At 50.2% G+C, this 24,350-nt stretch overlaps 1 protein-coding gene across 3 annotated transcripts in view; it reads left to right on the top strand.

Annotated features, from left to right (window-relative positions):
• The window catches only part of si:ch211-283g2.1 (sodium- and chloride-dependent GABA transporter ine), a 103,068-nt gene that overhangs the window by 67,864 nt on the left and 10,854 nt on the right, over positions 1 to 24,350 (top strand). For all 3 annotated transcript variants that reach the window (XR_009447343.1, XM_048556967.1, XM_048556966.1), the window contains 3 exons: positions 12,490 to 12,589; positions 15,585 to 15,682; positions 16,251 to 16,418. Coding sequence is in view for 2 of the 3 variants with exons in the window: in XM_048556967.1 (XP_048412924.1) it covers positions 12,490 to 12,589; positions 15,585 to 15,682; positions 16,251 to 16,418 (366 nt within the window). In the remaining variant the exon portion in view is untranslated. The remainder of the gene's footprint in view (positions 1 to 12,489; positions 12,590 to 15,584; positions 15,683 to 16,250; positions 16,419 to 24,350) is intronic.

The following is a 24,350-nucleotide window of genomic DNA, read 5'->3' as shown; positions in this document are numbered from 1 at the left end:
GTAAGGCTCACCGGCCCATAATTTTCTGGATTGTCCCTGTTACCCTTCTTAAGCAAAGGAACACATCATCTATTCTCCAGTCTTCTGGGACCTCACCTGTGACTAAAGAGGAGACAGAAATCTCTGTCAAGATCCCAGCAATCTCCTCTCTTACCTCCCTCAGTATCTTTGGATAGATTCATCAGGCCCTGGGGACTTTTCTACTTCAATGTTTTTCAAGTCATCCAACACCACCTCCTTCTTAATATCAACCGCCCTACAATGTCAACATTCCCCTCCCTAATCTTACCATCGTCTACATCCTTCTCCTTGTTGAATACAGATGCAAAATACTTATTAAAGACCTCACCCACTTCTTCTGGCATATGAGTCCTTGAGTGGACGTACCCTTTCCCTAGCTACCCTCTCATTCCTAATATTCAAATACAATGTCTCCTCACTCTTACTTGTGAAGAATATTCCGTGGCCCCTTTTAGCCCTTCTAATTCGTTGCTGAAGTTATTTTCTGCTCCTTTTATATTCCTCACAGTCTTTGTCTGATTTTAGGCTCCCAAGTATTGAATATGCTTCCTTTTTTGCCTTTTTGACTAAACTTTCAATATCCCATGTCATTCCAGAACTCCCACGTCTTGCCATCTTTATCCTAAATCCTCAGAGGGACACGCTGCTCCTGAAACTCTGATCAACTGGCTTTTAAAAGATTCCTACATGCCAGATGTGCATTTACCCTCAAACAGCCACTCCCAATCTAATTTCTCCAGCTCTTGCCTAGTTCTTATAGAATTATCCTTCCCTCCCCCCATTTAATATTTTCACCAGAGGACCAGTCTTATCCTGATCCATAACTGACTTAAAACTTACAGAATTATGATCACCGTTCCCAAAATACTTCCCCACTGAAACTTTGATCTCCCAGCTAGATTCATTCCCCAATACAAAGTATAGTACTTTGCCTAGTTGGACTATCTACATATTGTTTCAAGAAACTTTCCTGGATACACTTAACAAATTTTACACCATCCGAACCCCTGGCACTGAGGGTCCCAGTCAATGTTGGAGAAATTATAATGACCCACCCACAATAACCCTGTTTTTATATCTTCCAGTGCTCTGCTTACATATCTGTTCCTTCATCTCCTGTTGGCTTTTGGGATGTCTGTAATATAATACCATAACAATGATTGCACCTTTCTTATTCCTGAGGTCTACCCATGTGGTCCGCTGGATGAGCCCCCTAAGATGTCCTCTCTTAGTGCAGTAGTGACATTCTCCTTAATCAGTAACACAATTCCCCACCCTTTTTACATCCTTCTCCATCACACCTGAAATATGTAAATCTCAGATGGCTGAGCTGCCAGTCCTGTCCTATAGAACATAGAACATAGAACATAGAACAGTACAGCACAGAACAGGCCCTTCAGCCTACGATGTTGTGCCGACCATTGATCCTCATGTATGCACCCTCAAATTTCTGTGACCATATGCATGTCCAGCAGTCTCTTAAATGACCCCAATGACCTTGCTTTCACAACTGCTGCTGGCAACGCATTCCATGCTCTCACAACTCTCTGTGTAAAGAACCTGCCTCTGACATCCCCTCTATACTTTCCTCCAACCAGCTTAAAATTATGACCCCTCATGCTAGCCATTTCTGCCCTGGGAAATAGTCTCTGGCTATCAACTCTATCTATGCCTCTCATTATCTTGTATACCTTAATTAGGTCCCCTCTCCTCCTCCTTTTCTCCAATGAAAAAAGTCCGAGCTCAGTCAACCTCTCTTCATAAGATAAGCCCTCCAGTCCAGGAAGCATCCTGGTAAACCTCCTCTGAACCCTCTCCAAAGCATCCACATCTTTCCTATAATAGGGCAACCAGAACTGGACGCAGTATTCCAAGTGCGGTCTAACCAAAGTTTTATAGAGCTGCAACAAGATCTCACGACTCTTAAACTCAATGCCCCTGTTAATGAAAGCCAAAACACCATATGCTTTCTTAACAACCCTGTCCACTTGGGTGGCCATTTTAAGGGATCTATGTATCTGCACACCAAGATCCCTCTGTTCCTCCACACTGCCAAGAATCCTATCCTTAATCCTGTACTCAGCTTTCAAACTCGACCTTCCAAAATGCATCACCTCGCATTTATCCAGGTTGAACTCCATCTGCCACCTCTCAGCCCATCTCTGCATCCCGTCAATGTCCCACTGCAGCCTACAACAGCCCTCTATACTGTCGACGACACCTCCGACCTTTGTGTTGTCTGCAAACTTGCTGACCCATCCTTCAATCCCCTCATCCAAGTCATTAATAAAAATTACAAACAGTAGAGGCCCAAGGACAGAGCCCTGTGGAACCCCACTCACCACTGACTTCCAGGCAGAATATTTTCCTTCTACTACCACTCGCTGCCTTCTGTTGGCCAGCCAATTCTGTATCCAGACAGCTAAGTTCCCCTGTATCCCATTCCTCCTGACCTTCTGAATGAGCCAACCATGGGGAACCTTATCAAATGCCTTACTGAAGCCCATATACACCACATCCACAGCTCGACCCTCATCAACTTTTCTAGTCACATCGTCAAAGAACTCGATAAGGTTTGTGAGGCATGACCTGCCCCTCACAAAGCCATGTTGACTGCATTTGATCAAGCCATGCTCTTCCAGATGGTCATAAATCCTATCCCTCAGAATCCTTTCTAACACCTTGCAGACGACAGACATGAGACTTACTGGTCTTTGTAATTTCATACATTTCCATAAGATCGCACCTCATTCTTTTACATTCCAATGAGTACAGTCTCAGTTGACTCAATCTCTCCTCACAAGTCAACCCTCTCAACTTTCCAGGAATTAACCTAGATTGCCTCCTCTGCACCCTCTCCAGTGCCAGCACATCCTTTCCCAAGTAAGGAGATTGAAAATCTATTGTAAATTAATGTATTGAGTTTGCTTAGGGGCACAGAGTGCAAGAATAAGGGGGTAACGTCGAACTTGTACAAGGCACTTACCAGACCCCAACTTTTTTTGCATTCATTTGCGGGATGTGGGCGTTGCTAGCTGGGCTCAGCATTCCTTGTTGCCCCCCCCTCCCACCTTGACAAGGTGGGGGTGAGCTGCCTTCTTGAACCGTTGCATTTCTCCTGCTGTAGGTTGACCCACAATGCCATTAGGGAGGGAATTCCAGGATTTTGACCCAGTGACAGTGAAGGAACGGCAATATATTTCCAAGTCAGTTTGGTAAGCAACACGGAGGGGAACTTGCAGGGGGTGGTGTTCCCATGCATCTGCTACCCTTGTCCTTCTGGATGGAAGTGGCCATGGGTTTGGAAGGTGCTGCCTGAGGATCTTTGGTGAGTTTCTGCAGGGCATCTTGTAGATAGTACACACTGCTGCTACTGGGCGTCGGGGATGGAGGGAGTGGATGTTTGTGGATGTGGTGCCAATCAAGCAGCTGCTTTGTTCTGGATGGTGTAAAGCTTCTTGAGTGTTGTTGGGTGTGCACCCATCCAGGCAAGTGGGGAGTACTCCATCACACTCCTGAGTTGTACCTTGTTGATGGTGGACAGGCTTTGATTGGTCAAGAGATAAGTTACTTGTCGCAGTATTCCCAGCTTCTGACCTGCTCTTGTAGCCGCTCTGTTAATGTGGTGACTCCAGTTGAGTTTCTGGTCAGCTGGAGTATCAGGGGTGCCATATTATGGGAAAGTCATGAACAGATCGGAGAGAGGGTGCAGAACTGATTTACAAGACTGGTTCCAGCAGTATGTACCTTTCTGGGTATTCAGAAATGACTGCTTAAATGTCTACCACAATATCTCCACTGACCTGTCCTGCAACCAAATTCTACAGTCCACATTAACCAGCTTTGTCTTCATGTGCTCATAATCACTGTCATTTAAGTTTAAAACGCTAGTCTTAGATCCTTTCTTCTCTCCTTCAATTTGACTGTGATGCTCAATGGTATTACCTGCACTCGGTTAGCTTCACTATTTTATGGAACAGACCAGGACCCCAACTAAAATACACTTGGACCCTCACTCTATTTTTCGTAAAAAGGCAAGTGTAAGACATTGTGTTCCAGATATGATTTGATTTGTGCACCACTAAGCTTTAATCAACTAAGTTTTTGTAGTGGCTATAACATCTAGTCTCCCATTTACCAGTATAGGCTCTAAGCTCATCTGCCCTACCTGTTATATTCCTTGCACTAAAATAAATGTGTTTCAGATTGCTGTACTTGATGTGTCAACTAACCAGGCCCTGCCTGTTCTTCCTATTAGATTTGACTTAACAGTGACTTTCTCCTAAACGACTCCACATGCTGACCTACTCCTCTGGTTCCCACTGCCCTGCCACGTGAGTGTAAAGTCTCCTGAGTGACACTAGCAAACCTCTCTGCCAGGATGTTGCTGCCCCTCCAGTTTAGGTGAAACCCTCCTTCTTGTACAGGTCGCTTCCGCCCTGGAAGACACCCTAATGATCCAGATATCTGAAACTCTCCCTTCTTTACCAGCTCTTTGGCCCTCCATTCATCTGGATGATCTTGCTATTTCTGGCCTCACTGGCACAGGGAGTAATCCCAGGATTACAACCTAGAGGTCCTGCTTTCCAACTTCCTACCTAATTCCATGAGCTTCCTTTACAGGACGTCACCTCTCTTTCTGCCTCTGTTGCTGGTACCAAAATGGACCATGACCTGTGGCTGCTCATGCCCACCACCACCACATTCCCTTTCCGAATATCCTGTTCCCAGTCAGAGCCATGCTTGACTCTGGCACCAGGGAGACAATGCATTATCCTGGAATTTCACTTGCAGCCATAAAACCTCCCATCTATGGCCCTTACCTGTTGAGTTCCCAAACACTGCTGCCCACCTACACTGTGACCCTCCCTGCTGTACAACAATGATAGTAGGTCTCACTGATCCGGCTATAGCTGCTACTTTCCTTTGAGAGGGTATTTCCCACACTCAATAGTATTCAAAACAGTATACTTGTTTGGGAAGAGAACGGTCACAGGGGACTCCTACACTGCCTGCCCATGCTTATTCATCTTCCTGGTGCAGGGAAGTGGAGTTGAAATGCCCATCAGTCATGATTTAAATGGCGGAGTGGACTTGATGGGCCGAATGGCCTTACTTCCACTCCTATGTCTTATGGTCTATGGTGGTCATCCACCTCTTCTCTGTCTGTGTAGCCCTTACTGTTGGTGTGGCCAGCTCATTAAATGTGCTAACCACGACATTCCCAGCTTCATGAACGCTCCGTAGTGAGTCCACAGCTCCAGGAGCTTCATGAAGCAAATCGGGAGCTGCTGCTAAACACACTTCCTGTGTATGTGGTCACCGTGGAAACTGGAAGAGCCATATATTGCAGGAGAAGATTCCATGGGGCCTTGTTCATTTGCCATTTCGAACCTGATCAACTAAATCAGCCTCATCAATGGCAGAATCTTCTGTTACAGACTAGGGCAGCACAGTGACTCAATGGTTAGCATTGCTGCCTCACAGTGTCACCTTTGGGTGACTGCCTGTGTGGAGTTCGCACATTCTCCCTGTGTCTACATGGGTTTCCTCTGCGTGCTCCGGCTTCCTCCCACATTCCATAGATGTGCAGCTTCGGTGGATTGGCCATGGGAAATTGCCCGTGGAGTCCAGAGAAGTGAAAATTAGGTAGGTTTTTGGAGATGGTTCTGAGTGGGATGCTCTGAGGGATGGTGTGGACTTGTTGGGCCGCAGGGCCTGTTTCCACACTGTAGGGATTCTAAGTCACATGATATCAGGTTATCGTCCAACAGCTTTATTTAAAGTCACCAGCTTTCAGAGTGCAGTTCCTTCATCAGTTAAAGGACTATAATCTTTGGTCACGTGACTTCTGACTTTGTTCAACGCGTGCATCTCCTCATCAAGTCAACCTTATCAATAAGAAACATTAGTCTAGGAACTGATTACATAATCTTACCCACTCGTCACCTGATCAGATTTCTCACTCTCACTTCCGACAAACCAAGAAATGAGGACTCTACACGCCATCTCCCCCCGGATAGGACGCACTCAGTCGCGAGGCTTGGTTCCCCAAGCACCCAATGTGACCTCATTTTTTGAATTGTGATGTCATTGCAGGAGCTCTGTCCCTGGATTTATGTCCCACCCACCCCCACATTCACTCTGCTCCCCTTCCCCCTTTCCTCCATTCAATCCCACATTCACTCTGCTCCCCTTCCCCCTTTCCCCCATTCACCACCACATTCACTCTGCTCCCCTTCCCCCTTTCCTCCATTCACCCCCACATTCACTCTGCTCCCCTCGCCCCTTTCCCCATTCACCCCCACATTCACTCTGCTCCCCTTCCCCCTTTCCCCCATTCACCCCCACATTCACTCTGCTCCCCTTCCCCCTTTCCCCCATTCACCCCCACATTCACTCTGCTCCCCTTCCCCCTTCCCCCATTCACCCCCACATTCACTCTGCTCCCCTTCCCCCTTTCCCCCATTCACCCCCACATTCACTCTGCTCCCCTTCCCCCTTTCCTCCATTCACCCCCACATTCACTCTGCTCCCCTCGCCCCTTTCCCCATTCACCCCCACATTCACTCTGCTCCCCTTCCCCCTTTCCTCCATTCACCCCCACATTCACTCTGCTCCCCTTCCCCCTTTCCCACATTCACTCTGCTCCCCTTCCCCCTTTCCCCCATTCACCCCCACATTCACGCTGCTCCCCTTCCCCCTTTCCCCCATTCACCCCCACATTCACTCTGCTCCCCTTCCCCCTTTCCTCCATTCACCCCCACAGTCACTCTGCTCCCCTTCCCCGTTCCTTCCATTCACCACCACATTCACTCTGCTCCCCTTCCCCGTTTCCTCCATTCACCCCCACATTCACTCTGCTCCTCTTCCCCCTTTCCCCCATTCACCCCCACATTCACTCTGCTCCCCTTCCGCCTTTCCTCCATTCACCCCCACATTCACTCTGCTCCCCTTCCCAATTTCCCCCCATTCACCCCCACATTTACTCTGCTCCCCTTCCGCCTTTCCCCCATTCACCCCCACATTCACTCTGCTCCCCTTCCCCGTTTCCCCCATTCACCCCTACGTTCACTCTGCTCCCCTTTCCCCTTTCCCCCATTCACTCTGCTCCCCTTCCCCGTTTCCCCCATTCACCCCCACGTTCACTCTGCTCCCCTTTCCCCTTTCCCCCATTCACTCTGCTCCCCTTCCCCCTTTCCCCATTCACCCCCACATTCACTCTGCTCCCCTTCCACCATTCCCCCATTCACCCCCACATTCACTCAACTCCCCTTCCCCCTTCCCCCATTCACCCCCACATTCACTCTGCTCCCCTTCCCCCTTTCCCCCATTCACCCCCACATTCACTCTGCTCCGCTTCCCCGTTTCCCCCATTCACCCCCACATTCACTCTGCTCCCCTTCCCCCTTTCCCCCATTCACCCACACATTCACTCTGCTCCCCTTCCCCGTTTCCTCCATTCACCCCCACATTCACTCTGCTCCTCTTCCCCCTTTCCCCCATTCACCCCCACATTCACTCTGCTCCCCTTCCGCCTTTCCTCCATTCACCCCCACATTCACTCTGCTCCCCTTCCCAATTTCCCCCCATTCACCCCCACATTTACTCTGCTCCCCTTCCGCCTTTCCCCCATTCACCCCCACATTCACTCTGCTCCCCTTCCCCGTTTCCCCCATTCACCCCCACGTTCACTCTGCTCCCCTTTCCCCTTTCCCCCATTCACTCTGCTCCCCTTCCCCCTTTCCCCATTCACCCCCACATTCACTCTGCTCCCCTTCCACCATTCCCCCATTCACCCCCACATTCACTCAACTCCCCTTCCCCCTTCCCCCATTCACCCCCACATTCACTCTGCTCCCCTTCCCCCTTTCCCCCATTCACCCCCACATTCACTCTGCTCCGCTTCCCCGTTTCCCCCATTCACCCCCACATTCACTCTGCTCCCCTTCCCCCTTTCCCCCATTCACCCACACATTCACTCTGCTCCCCTTCCCACTTTCCCCCATTCACCCCCACATTCACTCTGCTCCCCTTCCCCCTTTCCCCCATTCACCCCCACATTCACTCTGCTCCCCTTCCCCCTTTCCCCCATTCACCCCGACATTCACGCTGCTCCCCTTCCCCCTTTCCCCGATTCACCCCCACATTCACTCTGCTCCCCTTCCCCATTTCCCCCATTCGCCCCCACATTCACTCTGCTCCCCTTCCCCCCATTCACCCCCACATTCACTCTGCTCCCCTTCCCCGTGTCCTCCATTCACCTCCACATTCACTCTGCTCCCCTTCCCCCTTCCCCCATTCACCCCCACATTCACTCTGCTCCCCTTCCCCCTTTCCCCCATTCACCCCCACATTCACTCTGCTCCGCTTCCCCGTTTCCCCCATTCACCCCCACATTCACTCTGCTCCCCTTCCCCCTTTCCCCCATTCACCCACACATTCACTCTGCTCCCCTTCCCCGTTTCCTCCATTCACCCCCACATTCACTCTGCTCCTCTTCCCCCTTTCCCCCATTCACCCCCACATTCACTCTGCTCCCCTTCCGCCTTTCCTCCATTCACCCCCACATTCACTCTGCTCCCCTTCCCAATTTCCCCCCATTCACCCCCACATTTACTCTGCTCCCCTTCCGCCTTTCCCCCATTCACCCCCACATTCACTCTGCTCCCCTTCCCCGTTTCCCCCATTCACCCCCACGTTCACTCTGCTCCCCTTTCCCCTTTCCCCCATTCACTCTGCTCCCCTTCCCCCTTTCCCCATTCACCCCCACATTCACTCTGCTCCCCTTCCCCCTTCCCCCATTCACCCCCACATTCACTCTGCTCCCCTTCCCCCTTTCCCCCATTCACCCCCACATTCACTCTGCTCCGCTTCCCCGTTTCCCCCATTCACCCCCACATTCACTCTGCTCCCCTTCCCCCTTTCCCCCATTCACCCACACATTCACTCTGCTCCCCTTCCCCCTTTCCCCCATTCACCCCGACATTCACTCTGCTCCCCTTCCCCCTTTCCCCCATTCACCCCCACATTCACTCTGCTCCCCTTCCCACTTTCCCCCATTCACCCCCACATTCACTCTGCTCCCCTTCCCCCTTTCCCCCATTCACCCCCACATTCACTCTGCTCCCCTTCCCCCTTTCCCCCATTCACCCCGACATTCACGCTGCTCCCCTTCCCCCTTTCCCCGATTCACCCCCACATTCACTCTGCTCCCCTTCCCCATTTCCCCCATTCGCCCCCACATTCACTCTGCTCCCCTTCCCCCCATTCACCCCCACATTCACTCTGCTCCCCTTCCCCGTGTCCTCCATTCACCTCCACATTCACTCTGCTCCCCTTCCCCCTTTCCCCATTCACCCTCACATTCACTCTGCTCCCCTTCCCCATTTCCTCCATTCACACCCACATTCACTCTGCTCCGCTTCCCCCTTTCCCCCATTCACCCCCACATTCACTCTGCTCCCCTTCCCCCTTTCCCCCATTCACCCCCACATTCACTCTGCTCCCCTCGCCCCTTTCCCCCATTCACTCCCACATTCACTCTGCTCCCCTTCCCCCTTTCCCCCATTCACCCCCACATTCACTCTGCTCCCCTGCCCCCTTTCCCCCATTCACCCCAACATTCACTCTGCTCCCCTTCCCCCTTTCCCCCATTCACTCCCACATTCAATCTGCTCCCCTTCCCCCTTTCCCCCATTCACCCCCACATTCACTCTGCTCCCCTTTCCCCTTACCCCATTCACCCCCACATTCACTCTGCTCCGCTTCGCCCTTTCCCCATTCACCCCCACATTCACTCTGCTCCCCTTCCCCCTTTCCCCCATTCACCCCCACATTCACTCTGCTCCCCTTCCCCCTTCCCCCATTCACCCCCACATTCACTCTGCTCCCCTTCCCCCTTTCCCCATTCATCCCCACATTCACTCTGCTCCCCTTCCCCCTTCCCCCATTCACCCCCACATTCACTCTGCTCCCCTTCCCCCTTTCCCCCATTCACACCCGCATTCACTCTGCTCACCTTCCCCCTTTCTCCCATTCACTCCCACATTCACTCTGCTCCCCTTTCCCCCTTTCCCCCATTCACCCCCACATTCACTCTGCTCCCCTTCCCCCTTTCCCCCCATTCACCCCCACATTCACTCTGCTCCCCTTCCCCGTTTCCCCCATTCACCCCCACATTCACTCTGCTCCCCTTCCCCCTTTCCTCCATTCACCCCCACATTCACTCTGCTCCCCTTCCCCCTTTCCCCCATTCACCCCCACATTCACTCTGCTCCCCTTCCCCCTTTCCCCCATTCACCCCAACATTCACTCTGCTCCCCTTCCCCCTTTCCCCCATTCACTCCCACATTCACTCTGCTCCCCTTCCCCCTTTCCCCCATTCACCCCCACATTCACTCTGCTCCCCTTCCCCCTTCCCCCATTCACCCCCACATTCACTCTGCTCCGCTTCCCCCTTTCCTCCATTCACCCCCACATTCACTCTGCTCCCCTTCCCCCTTTCCTCCATTCACCCCCACATTCACTCTGCTCCCCTTCCCCCTTTCCCCCATTCACCCCAACATTCACTCTGCTCCCCTTCCCCCTTTCCCCCATTCACTCCCACATTCAATCTGCTCCCCTTCCCCCTTTCCCCCATTCACCCCCACATTCACTCTGCTCCCCTTTCCCCTTACCCCATTCACCCCCACATTCACTCTGCTCCGCTTCGCCCTTTCCCCATTCACCCCCACATTCACTCTGCTCCCCTTCCCCCTTTCCCCCATTCACCCCCACATTCACTCTGCTCCCCTTCCCCGTTTCCTCCATTCACCCCCACTTTCACTCTGTTCCCCTTCCCCGTTTCCCCCATTCACCCCCACATTCACTCTGCTCCCCTTCCCCCTTTCCCCCATTCACCCCCACATTCACTCTGCTCCCCTTCCCCCTTTCCTCCATTCACCCCCACATTCACTCTGCTCCCCTTCCCCCTTTCCCCATTCACCCCCACGTTCACTCTGCTCCGCTTCCCCATTTCCCCCATTCACCCCAACATTCACTCTGCTCCCCTTCCACCTTTCCCCCATTCGCTCCCACATTCACTCTGCTCCCCTTCCCCATTTCCTCCATTCACTCCCACATTCACTCTGCTCCCCTTCCCCATTTCCTCCATTCACTCCCACATTCACTCTGCTCCCCTTCCCCATTTCCTCCATTCACCCCCACATTCACTCTGCTCCCCTTCCCCCTTTCCCCCATTCACCCCCACATTCACTCTGCTCCGCTTCCCCCTTCCCCCATTCACCCCCACATTCACTCTGCTCCCCTTCCCCTTTCCCCCATTCACCCCCACATTCACTCTGCTCCCCTTCCCCCTTTCCTCCATTCACCCCCACATTCACTCTGCTCCCCTTCCCCCTTTCCCTCATTCACCCCCACATTCACTCTGCTCCCCTTCCCCCTTTCCCACATTCACCCCCACATTCACTCTGCTCCCCTTCCCCTTTCCCCATTCACCCCCACATTCACTCTGCTCCCCTTCCCCGTTTCCTCCATTCACCCCCACATTCACTCTGCTCCACTTCCCCCTTTCCCCCATTCACCCCCACATTCACTCTCCTCCCCTTCCCCCTTCCACTCCCACATTCACTCTGCTCCCCTCCACCTCCCCATTCACACCCACATTCACTCTGCTCCCCTCCACCTCCCCATTCACCCCCACATTCACTCTGCTCCCCTTCTCCCTGCTCCCATTCACTCCCACATTCACTCTGTTCCCCTTCCCCCTTTCCCCCATTCACCCCCACATTCACTCTGCTCCGCTTCCCCCTTCCCCCATTCACCCCCACATTCACTCTCCTCCCCTCCACCTCCCCCATTCACCACCACATTCACTCTGCTCCCCTCCCCCTCCCCCATTCACCCCACATTCACTCTGCGCCCTCTCCCCCTCCCCAATTCACCTCAGTGTCACCCCTCTCACCCTTCCCTCCCCCATTCATCCCCAGTTTTACTCCTCTCCCTCCCCATCCCCCATTTACCCCCAGTGTTCCTCCTCTGTCTCTCTCATTAATCCCCAGGGCCACTTTCCTACCTCTCCATCTCTATTTCTCTTCCATTCACCCTCAGGGTTTCTCCCCTCCTTCTCCCTCTCCCTCTCCCACTACTTCATCTCCAGGGTCAGTCTGTAACTTCCCCCCTGCTGGTGCTGTTCCAACTGCAGACTGGATTTACAGATTCACCTGCGTTATCCACAGCTGAGATGATATAATTTTAAAACTTCCTTGGGAGTTCAACATTAAACATTAAAATTAAATACGTAAGCTGCTGGAAATCTGAAATAAAGGTAGAAAGTGCTGGAAGTACTCAGCAGGTCTGACTGCATCTGTGGAGAGAGACAAACAGGGTTAGCATTTCAAGTCTGACTGCATCTTCAGAACCAGTGCCTTTACCTTTAACATCAGTCTGAATCTAATGTCATTACAGGGTGGAATATATGTTTTCCAGCTCCTAGACCACTACACTGCTCAAGTATCCATTGTTTTCTTGGCTTTTTTTGAGATTGTTGCTGTTTGCTGCATTTACGGTACGTCTACTGTGTTTATTATAATTAACTTAATCAATACAACGTCAATTAAGTAAATCTGTAGCTTTTTTTAAAATGATGGGTTGTATTAAATAAATAGAGGTAGGGCTAAGCTTTGAATATATTAAATACTAAATGTGACTTTTTCCAATTAAAAGAATCCTGGCTCTGTTTAATAAAAAAAACAACAGTGAATTATCCTGAGCTTCTCCCACATCATAAGGCACACCAGATCCATTAAACAGACAAATACAAATCAAAATTAATTGGAATGCCAAGTATTCGTTTAGACTAATCAAAATCTGGTATGGAAGGACATATTTTGAACAATATCTCTCGCAGCAACCGTGGTGCAGAAAGTCAGCAGATACATTAGTCCCGCAAAAACACCATGCTCTTCCCCTTATCGTGCAAAACTAACACCGATGCAGTAATTTGATCATGTCCAGATGCACGGAGTTATATAGGGAGGCACCTCCTGCAACTGTGCACGGTTAGTTTAAGGAAGGATACACCAGTCAGCAAGGCTTGGATTCAAGTCCTACCTGTTCCAGAGGTGTGTTATAGCATACCTGTGCAGGTAAGTCAAAATATCTACACCAGGCAGTTCTGAGTCCTGGCCAAGATTAAACATGCATGTATGGCCACGAAACAAAGATCAGATCAGACCCAGCTGTAATGCTATACATGGACAATGGACTGCTGACATTTACTATTGAGGCACACAGGTCCTTTTAAGGAAACTGTACAAGGCTTTCTGTGCACCTGGACATGTTATATATATCTCACTCACTTTGGAAGTCTTTACTTCAAATCAGTTCGAAATAAAGAAAAAGATGACTTGCATTTATGTAGTACATGCCAAAATTTCAGAATGCCCCAGACACTTTACAACTGATTAACTGTTTTTCTTGTCAAAATCTAGGAAGCACAACAACCAATTTGCTCACAGGAAATTCCCACAAACAGCAATGCGATGGTGGCCAGTTAATTAGTTTATTTATCGTGACTTTAATCGAGGGATAGGTTTCAGGTACAATAATCCAATAATCAGAGTAACTCCACTGCTGTTATTTGTTCGAAACAAGGCAATGGAATTCTCAGTAATAGTCTGAAATGGCCAATAGTGACTTGGCCTCTTTGAACTTTGGTAACTATGAGGATGTTGACCTGCCTCTGCTGCTGCTTTGGTGGATCAGCCTAGATTTTTATTCCCAAGTCTCTAGAGTTTTGCCAGCCTGGCCCTTTTAAAGATACATCACCTGAAATTGCTTAGGCTCTTTTCACATGATTGCCGCTGTGCATGAACATTTACAGAAATAAGCTCAGACATCTTCAGCTACTCCATCTAGCTTCAGGCATGAGGGTGTTCGCTGATGATTGCATAATGTTCAGAACCTTTTATAGCTCCTCAAAAACTGAGGGACTGCAGAGCCTACTCATACTCCTAAGCCTTATCATTGTTTTAGTGTAACAGTCAATGTCTAATTGCAGCAATAGATGTACCTTATTCAGGCTTCAGTTAAATTGGGCAAGTCATATAAATGCTGTGGCTAGTCAGAAGCTAGGAATACTGCAGCTAATAATCCATAACCTATTTCCCCAGAATCTGTGCACCTTCTAAGAGGCACAATTTGGAGTGTGATGGAATACTCTCCTTTTGCCTGGATGAGTGCTGCCCCAACAGCCCTTCAGGAGTTTAATACCATCCAGGGCAAAGCAACCCACTTAATCAGTCCCCTCCACTATCCTAAAGGTACACACCCTCCACCATTGATGTACATTGGCAGCAATGTGTACCATTTACAAGGTGCGGTAACTCACAGGTTTGTTTCAACAGCACTTTCTAAACCTGTAAGCTCAACCACCTAAAAGGGCAGCAGATAACTTGGAACACTACCATACGTGAGAATCCTCCAAATCATTCACCATCCTCATTTAGAAATATATCACCATCACTGAATCAAATTCCTGGAATTCCCTCCTTTTCAGCAATGGACCTGTGGTGTACCCACACCACATAGACTGCAGCACCTCCTCAAGGGTAGTTAGAATACAAACACTGGCCCAACCAGTGATACCTGAATCCCATTAGAAAACCAAACAAAAACTGAAGCTAAATGTGGATCCTTTATTGGCTTGATTCAGTTCATTTTCAATCAAAAATTTGATTCTGCACTTGATCTATTGTTTAAACATTCACCTTCCCCCACCGCATCCCAAAACCAGCCCAGTTCGTCCCCTCCCCCCACTGCACCACACAACCAGCCCAGCTCTTCCCCTCCACCCACTGCATCACAAAACCAGTCCAACCTGTCTCTGCTTCCCTAACCTGTTCTTCCTCCCACCCATCCCTTCCTCCCACCCCAAGCCGCACCTCCATTTCCTACCTACTAACCTCATCCCACCTCCTTGACCTGTCCGTCTTCCCTGGACTGACCTATCCCCTCCCTATCTCCTCACCTATACTCTCCTCTCCACCTATCTTCTTTTCTCTCCATCTTCGGTCCTCCTCCCCCTCTCTCCCTATTTATTCCAGAACCCTCACCCCATCCCCCTCTCTGATGAAGGGGCTAGGCCCAAAACGTCAGCTTTTGTGCTCCTGAGATGTTGCTTGGCCTGCTGTGTTCATCCAGCCTCCCATTTTATTATCTTGGATTCTCCAGCATCTGCAGTTCCCATTCTCACTCATTTAAACATTCACGCCTGTTTGTGAACTGAATCTGATTTTCTACGATAAATGGTAAAGAGGAAAACGTATAATTTACTCCACAAAAATCTCACTCACTTTGGGGATCTATTGCACTTATTAAAATGTCAAAAACTAGCTTTGCCATTACTCCTTATTGAAACAGACTCATTTAAGAGTGACTGACATTAAAAATACTAAGAAGCTTTACTTTAGTTGTGATTTCGAAATCTCAGATGTCACATAGGTTATTGCCCCTCTCAGTGTTTCAGCAAGAGTTAACAATGATCATTTTATTTCTTAAAGGTCTCCCTCGATTGTCACAGAACATTGAGGAAATGCTGGGAGAAAAGCCAAATATTTACTTGCGTGTGTGTTGGCTGCTGTCACCTGTACTGATACTTGTATGTATCCATCACCTAGCTCTCCTCTTTCAAACCAACTACTGTGAATAACTGAGCCCTGGGCAAATTTGACTTTGTTTAAAAATTTATTGAAGGTTATAACATGTTAAAACTTTGCTTTCCATTGAACTGTTTAAATTCACACTGAGTTTAATTTGTATTCGCTGCAATGCTCAACAAGGTTTTTTTTCATCTATTTTTATTAAGGGAAAAAAGGCACCAATTTTCTTTATAGTTAGGACAGCTGTAAGGACTGATTCATAGCACTCAACTGCACAGTTAACATCCCCTTTAATAATGATGCTCTATGTATAAATGCTGTGTTGCCCTTCAAGAATCCATTAGTTATTCCAGCAGACTCTGAATCCAGCAGCGGTACAACTATGGCAATTTACCTCCATGAATTCTGCCCATAATAAGTACTTGAAAGCATTGCTCATTCATTGACTGTTCAAGTATGCAATAATTACCTTCTCCCCCTCCCAGACTTTCCACTGTTATTAATAGAACACAAACATGTATTTATATTTGGCTGTTTTGAATATTCTGTTTTGTTTCTCTTATTCAGATTATTATGGTGTTTGTTATCATTGACTTTGAGCCTGTGCGTTATGGCACCTACCAGTACCCAGATTGGGGTCAGGGTCTTGGTTGGGTCATTGCTTTCGCTTCGCTCATTTGGATCCCTGTTGGAGTCATCCATACGTTATTCACATTGAAAGGCTCATTCCATGAGGTATGTTCTCCTTATCCTGTGGAGTAAACATTAATACATCACATCAAATCGAAGTTTGAACAGCCGTGATGTCCAGTCTTAAACTTCCAAGAAGTTACTCCTCATTAATACACACAAGAAAACCATAATAAGAAGTAGCCCACAGCCTTAGACACCAGGGACCAATAGAGATAATGCACAGAGGCAGTTAGTAGCAGCTCTAACCATCAACTTTCCTGCTCCAATGCTGCTTGGCCTTCTGTGTTCCTCCAGCTCCACACTGTGTTATCTCTGACTCCAGCATTTGCAGTTCTTACTATCTCCTAGTAGCAGCTTTTTCCTCACCAACAGTGATGAGAACATTGTTCTCAATCCCATTTTCTGTTCTCTGGCAAACTGTTATACCTTATAAGATAATAAAATGTGAGGCTGGATGAACACAGCAGGCCAAGCAGCATCTCAGGAGCACAAAAGCTGACGTTTCGGGCCTAGACCCTTCATCAGAGAGGGGGATGGGGAGAGGGAACTGGAATAAATAGGGAGAGAGGGGGAGGCGGACCGAAGATGGAGAGAAAAGAAGATAGGTGGAGAGGGTGTAGGTGGGGAGGTAGGGAGGGGATAGGTCAGTCCAGGGAAGACGGACAGGTCAAGGAGGTGGGATGAGGTTAGTAGGTAGCTGGGGGTGCGGCTTGGGGTGGGAGGAAGGGGTGGGTGAGAGGAAGAACCGGTTAGGGAGGCAGAAACAGGTTGGACTGGTTTTGGGATGCAGTGGGTGGGGGGGGAAGAGCTGGGCTGGTTGTGTGGTGCAGTGGGGGGAGGGGATGAACTGGGCTGGTTTAGGGATGCAGTGGGGGAAGGGGAGATTTTGAAACTGGTGAAGTCCACATTGTTACCATATGGCTGCAGGGTTCCCAGGCGGAATATGAGTTGCTGTTCCTGCAACCTTCGGGTGGCATCATTGTGGCAGTGCAGGAGGCCCATGATGGACATGTCATCAAGAGAATGGGAGGGGGAGTGGAAATGGTTTGCGACTGGGAGGTGCAGTTGTTTGTTGCGAACTGAGCGGAGGTGTTCTGCAAAGCGGTCCCCAAGCCTCCGCTTGGTTTCCCCAATGTAGAGGAAGCCGCACCGGGTACAGTGGATGCAGTATACCACATTGGCAGATGTGCAGGTGAACCTCTGCTTAATGTGGAATGTCATCTTGGGGCCTGGGATGGGGGTGAGGGAGGAGGTGTGGGGACAAGTGTAGCATTTCCTGCGGTTGCAGGGGAAGGTGCCGGGTGTGGTGGGGTTGGAGGGCAGTGTGGAGCGAACAAGGGAGTCACGGAGAGAGTGGTCTCTCCGGAAAGCAGACAGGGGAGGGGATGGAAAAATGTCTTGGGTGGTGGGGTCGGATTGTAAATGGCGGAAGTGTCGGAGGATAATGCGTTGTATCCGGAGGTTGGTAGGGTGGTGTGTGAGAACGAGGGGGATCCTCTTGGGGCGGTTGTGGCGGGGGCGGGGTGTGAGGGATGTGTCGCGGGAAATGCGGGAGATGCGGTCAAGGGCGTTCTCGATCACCGTGGGGGGAAAGTTGCGGTCCTTAAAGAACTTGGACATCTGGGATGTGCGGGAGTGGAATGTCTTATCGTGGGAGCAGATGCGGCGGAGGCGGAGGAATTGGGAATAGGGGATGGAATTTTTGCAGGAGGGTGGGTGGGAGGAGGTGTATTCTAGGTAGCTGTGGGAGTCGGTGGGCTTGAAATGGACATCAGTTACAAGCTGGTTGCCTGAGATGGAGACTGAGAGGTCCAGGAAGGTGAGGGATGTGCTGGAGATGGCCCAGGTGAACTGAAGGCTGGGGTGGAAGGTGTTGGTGAAGTGGATGAACTGTTCGAGCTCCTCTGGGGGGCAAGAGGCGGCGCCGATACAGTCATCAATGTACCGGAGGAAGAGGTGGGGTTTGGGGCCTGTGTAGGTGCGGAAGAGGGACTGTTCCACGTAACCTACAAAGAGGCAGGCATAGCTGGGGCCCATGCGGGTGCCCATGGCCACCCCCTTAGTCTGTAGGAAGTGGGAGGAGTCAAAAGAGAAGTTGTTGAGTGTGAGGACGAGTTCAGCTAGGCGGATGAGAGTGTCGGTGGAGGGGGCCTGGTCGGGCCTGCGGGATAGGAAGAAGCGGAGGGCCTTGAGGCCATCTCCATGCGGAATGCAGGTGTACAGGGACTGGACGTCCATGGTGAATATGAGGTGTTGGGGGCCAGGGAATTGGAAGTCCTGGAGGAGGTGGAGGGCGTGGGTGGTGTCACGGACGTAGGTGGGGAGTTCCTGGACCAAAGGGGAGAAAATGGAGTCCAGATAGGTGGAGATGAGTTCGGTGGGGCAGGAGCAGGCTGAGACGATGGGTCGACCAGGGCAGGCAGGTTTGTGGATTTTGGGAAGGAGATAGAAACGGGCCGTGCGGGGTTGGGGAACAATGAGGTTGGAGGCTGTGGGTGGGAGGTCCCCTGAGGTGATGAGGTCGTGAATGGTGTTGGAGATGATGGTTTGGTGCTCGGGTGTGGGGTCATGATCGAGGAGGCGGTAGGAGGTGGTGTCGGAGAGTTGGCGTCTGGCCTCGGCGATGTAGAGGTCAGTGTGTCATACTACCACTGCGCCACCCTTGTCTGCGGGTTTGATGGTGAGGTTGGGGTTGGAGTGGAGGGAGCGGAGGGTTGCCCGTTCTTCGGGGGAGAGGTTGGAGTGGGTGAGAGGGGTGGAGAGGTTGAGGCGGTTAATGTCTCGACGGCAGTTGGAGATGAAGAGGTCGAGGGAGGGTAGGAGGCCTGGGGGTGGTGTCCAGGAGGAGGACTTGTGTTGGAAGAGGGTGAAGGGGTCAGTGGAAGGAGGGTTGGGTTCCCGGTTGAAGAAGTAGGCATGGAGGCGAAGACGGCGGAAAAACTGCTCTATGTCCGACCGTGACTGGTATTCGTTGATGTGTGGTTGTAGGGGGACAAAGGTGAGCCCCTTGCTGAGGACTGACCATTCATCCTCAGTCAGTGGGAGGTCTGGGGGGATGGTGAAGATGCGGCAGGGCTCAGTGTGGCTGTCTCCTCTGGGGTTGCAGGCTGTGGAGGTTGTGGGCGGAGCGATGAGGTCGTCGGCCGTGGGCGGGGTTCCGTCGGCTGTGGGCGGGGTTCCGTCGGCCGTGGGCGGGGTTTCGTCGGCGCCGGCCGTGGGCGGGGTTCCGTCGGCGTCGACCGTGGGCGGGGTTCCGTCGGCGTCGACCGTGGGCGGGGTTGCGTCGCAAACCATTTCCACTCCCCCTCCCATTCTCTTGATGACATGTCCATCATGGGCCTCCTGCACTGCCACAATGATGCCACCCGAAGGTTGCAGGAACAGCAACTCATATTCCGCCTGGGAACCCTGCAGCCATATGGTATCAATGTGGACTTCACCAGTTTCAAAATCTCCCCTTCCCCCACTGCATCCCTAAACCAGCCCAGTTCATCCCCTCCCCCCACTGCACCACACAACCAGCCCAGCTCTTCCCCCCCACCCACTGCATCCCAAAACCAGTCCAACCTGTCTCTGCCTCCCTAACCGGTTCTTCCTCTCACCCACCCCTTCCTCCCACCCCAAGCCGCACCCCCAGCTACCTACTAACCTCATCCCACCTCCTTGACCTGTCCGTCTTCCCTGGACTGACCTATCCCCTCCCTACCTCCCCACCTACACTCTCTCCACCTATCTTCTTTACTCTCCATCTTCGGTCCGCCTCCCCCTCTCTCCCTATTTATTCCAGTTCCCTCCCCCCATCCCCCTCTCTGATGAAGGGTCTAGGCCCGAAACGTCAGCTTTTGTGCTCCTGAGATGCTGCTTGGCCTGCTGTGTTCATCCAGCCTCACATTTTATTATCTTGGAATCTCCAGCATCTGCAGTTCCCATTATCTCTGTTATACCTTATAAGTTTTATTTAGTGTCACTCATTCCTTTACCACACATCAGGTGACAATGTTGACTGCAGCTGACACCCCACCAAGATACACAAATCAGATTTTGGAATTTGAGGTTTAAGTGCATCGCTTTCCCCATTCTGCCATTTTACAAGCTGTGTAAATAAATTCAAGCATTTAAACTGAGCAAGAAGTTACTTATGTCTGACATTTTTTAATAGTCTCAGACAAAGGATGAAGCTGTACTGAATACGTCAAACACACAGAGGATCCAGTTCTGGAGGAAAGCAGCCACATCCCACATATACATGGTTGGGAATGGTTCCTCTTGGACTTGTTAATGTCCTAAAAATCATTTACTTCATCTCCAAAGCAGGAGAGAAGTTTTGTTTTACTCACTTGTGGACCGTAGGCATTGCTGGTTAGGAGAGCCCTTTTTTTCTAGCCCTAGCTGTCCTTGAGAAGGTGGTGGTGAGCTGCCTTCTTTAACCGCTGCAGTCCACAAGCTGTGGGTTGACCCAGAATTTCCTTAGGGAGGGATCTTCCAGGATTTGACCCAGCAACAGTGAAACAAAATATTTGCAAGTCAGGATACTGAGTGCAATGGAGGGGAACTTGCAGGGGGTGGTGTTCCCATGTATCTGCTGCTCTTACCCTTCTAGATGGAAGTGGCTGTGGGTTTGGAAGGTGCTATCTAAGGATCTTTGGTGAATTTCTGCAGTGCACCTTGTACATAGCGCACACTGCTGCCACTGAGCTTCAGTGGTGGAGGGAGTGGATATTTGTGGATATGGTGCCAATTAAGTGTGCTGCTTTGTCCTGAACAGTGTCAAGCTTCTGGAGTGTTATTGGAGCTACACTCATCCAGGCAAGTGGGGAGTATTCCATCACGTTCCTAACTTGTGCCCTGTAGATGATGGACAGGCTCTGGGGAGTTAGGAGATGAGCTACTCACTGCAGTATTTGGAGCCTCTGACCTGCTCGTGTAGCCACTGTGTTTAGCTGGTGAGTCAAATTCATTTGCTGGTCAACATAGACTCTAACATGTTAATAGTGGGGGATTCAGTGATGGTAACACCATGGAATGTCAAGGAGCAATGTTTAGATTGTCTGTAATTGGAGACGGCAGAAAATGGCAGGAGGCAGGAAGATATCTGGGACTAAATTGACTGGAGACAACGTACTGAGAAGGATATTAAATATTTAAAATGAATAGTAACCAGTGGTCTCTTATCTACCACTAATAATTAGATATGAGTAAGACACTGTGTAAAAATAGGAGAATGGCAGTGAGCCTGCTCAAACAACCCTTACCTAAGCCACACATTGGCAAGGCTGGCTGATGCCACAGGTATAACATAGTAATTTCATCCTGCATGAAAGGAAATGTTACATTTATCTAGAAAGGCCTCTTCAGATTTCACATCTCGCTGTAGCTGACAGGTCTGGGTCTCTGGATTAAGACAAAGTCAGTCGTATTGGCATCAGAGGAATTGCATTCATTTATGTGATCCAGCTTGATCCAAGAAAATGCCTCACACTTCTGAATAAACAGGCATTTACAATTGGATTAAATAGTATCCAAGAGCCAGCTTTTAACTTTTTGTAAGTACATGGATTTGAATTAGTTAAAAAAAAACACCTCTCTTGCATGTGAGATGCAGGGGAGGTAGGGCGTGGTGTGTTGGGAGCAGTTAACATTTCTCACACTGTGTGCACCTGTCAGGTCAAATATATCAGCTCATACCTGTAGTCATGAAGATTCAATATAGCGCAAACTGTTGAAGCATTTCAGACCCAGAGCACTGTGTCATCTGTAGCTGCTAGTCTGCTGTTTCCTGTGGGTGGGGCCAAGAGTGTGGTGTTGGTTGAGAACTCTTGTGGGTAATTTCGCTGGAGTTGAATATAACTTTAGCAGCTCCTCACTGGGCTTTAACTTTGAAATTAGCCGACTCCATGCCTGAAAATCACAGCCTGAAAGTGAAAGGTTGCAGTAGCCAGTGAGAATCCATTACAGTATTCAGGATGTATAGGCCCTAAATCTATCTTAACAGCAGTTAGAAACATCTTATGTCTCCATGATCTAAGATTGGTCTCTTTAAGTTTGCATTTGCACTAAAAGATTGGGCAGAATCTTCCAAGGCCCTGAATGATGTGTTTATGGTGGGAAATTTGCAAAAAATTGTCAGAGATGTTGACTGAAGATCTTGATGTGGAAAGACAAAAGGTCACGTTTTCTAAATGAGTCCCTGACATCGAGATGAATTGTCACCATTGTGTAGCAAGAGGCCTATTCATAGAGATCATTGCTCATTACTGCCTAATCTCAGCTCAGTACTCAGCTCCCTTTCCTTCACCCAGCCACCTGGGACATAACCCGGACGTCCTGGTTATTGGCAGAGATCACTTAACGGGACATGTAAGACATTGTGCCATGTTAATCTCACTTTGACACCATGTGCCACTCAGATATGCACAAATACACTGCCTGTGCTGCAAGAAAAATGACCATATCTCAAAGTGTAAGGAAAGCAGTCCGCACGAAGATATCTCTAGGTCAGGGGCCTCATGCAGTAAGCCAGGGCACCCGACATCCCCTCATCCCCCATTGCCTTACAATTGGTGAGCATCGATGATGAGAGCAATGGAGTGGCACTACGTCCAGCAGATCCAGAGGCTGCTGAACATGGCTTCCCATGGTAATGCCAACCTGTCCATGGAGAATGCCAGTCACTCACATGCCTGAGGCACAGGGTCCCAACCACATTAGTTACTGCCATCCTGCAGCCTTTGTGTCAGCTTGCCCAGTGCCACGTCTCTATTTCTGCTTGCTCATGTTGATGATGACCTAAGTGGCCAACATATTCTCTCACTTGGAATCAGGCAAGTGCCTGGTCTCTGGCAGTCCTTCCCTTGCCAATGAGCTGGGATGTTTCCTCTTCAATCCGATGAGGAAACATGGCAATGACATGCTCACCACAACCTGTTAATGGAGCCAACCGATGAGCTGAGGACCTGAGCTGGTGGAGGCGGCTATCCTAGTGCAACCTGTGAGCTTGTGAAGGAGGCATCTTGTGGGACCTCTGGCCTGCTGTGGTGGCACTGCGAGAGTAAGACAACAATGAAGAAGGCCCATTTCTCAGTTGCTGGAAAGTGGAGGTTTTGGCCTCTCCAAGGGAGCGGTCCTGGTCTTAACTTGCAAGGCCACGATTCTCTCCTCGTAGGGAGAGAGCAGCCAAATATCTGGCACGCCACCAGCCACCCAGGCTCCTTCAGCCCTATAGTACACTGTTAGCTACTGGAATGAGACAAAGCGGGTGATTGACGGAGGTGAAAGTGGCTGGCTCAGTTGTTAGTGAAGGTGCAGATGGGGGGAAAGGTAAGGAGCTATCCTGACTGAGTGAGTAGGGAACACAGAGGCCATGCAAGGTTCATGGAGTGGGAGTCTAGGGTGGGCCAGAATGAGTGAGGGGAAGATGCAGCATGCAATAGTGAGAGTGGAAGAGCACGAGCCTCGGTGGAAGGTGGGCACAGTGGCAAAAATACAGTGGGTGTGAACTGCTGGAGAGATGGTGACACTCACCCTGGTGAGGCGGGAAACATCACTGACCTTCTGACATCTCTGGGTGCTTCTCCTCCTCCAGACCATGGAGATCTGACTATGCTGGGTGGTAACCTCAGACCAGGCTGGCAGGGACTGGTGTCATGGCCTCCTCTTCCGGTCCTGGGGGAACCATCCTCTACACTGCCACCTCCACCAGGATCTACTGGTCCCTGCCCACAAAGTCAGACCCCATTCTCCCCCACGTCTGCTACATCCACATTGAAAGGCTCCAGATGTGCAGCTCAGCTCCAAACTACTAGCACTTCTGTAAACAATCAAAGTGGAGGTACTACTATCCCTAAATGCCCAGGGGATGTTAACTCATGTTGCTATGGATCTGGATTGATATGTCGGCCAGCTGGGTAAGGATGGCAGACTTCCTTCGCTAAAGGACATTTAGTGAACCATATGATTTTTACAACAATTGGCTTT

Source organism: Stegostoma tigrinum, chromosome 27, assembly GCF_030684315.1.
Source record: "Stegostoma tigrinum isolate sSteTig4 chromosome 27, sSteTig4.hap1, whole genome shotgun sequence".
Taxonomy (NCBI): Eukaryota; Metazoa; Chordata; class Chondrichthyes; order Orectolobiformes; family Stegostomatidae; genus Stegostoma; species Stegostoma tigrinum.
This window is presented reverse-complemented; position numbering and strand designations above follow the sequence as displayed.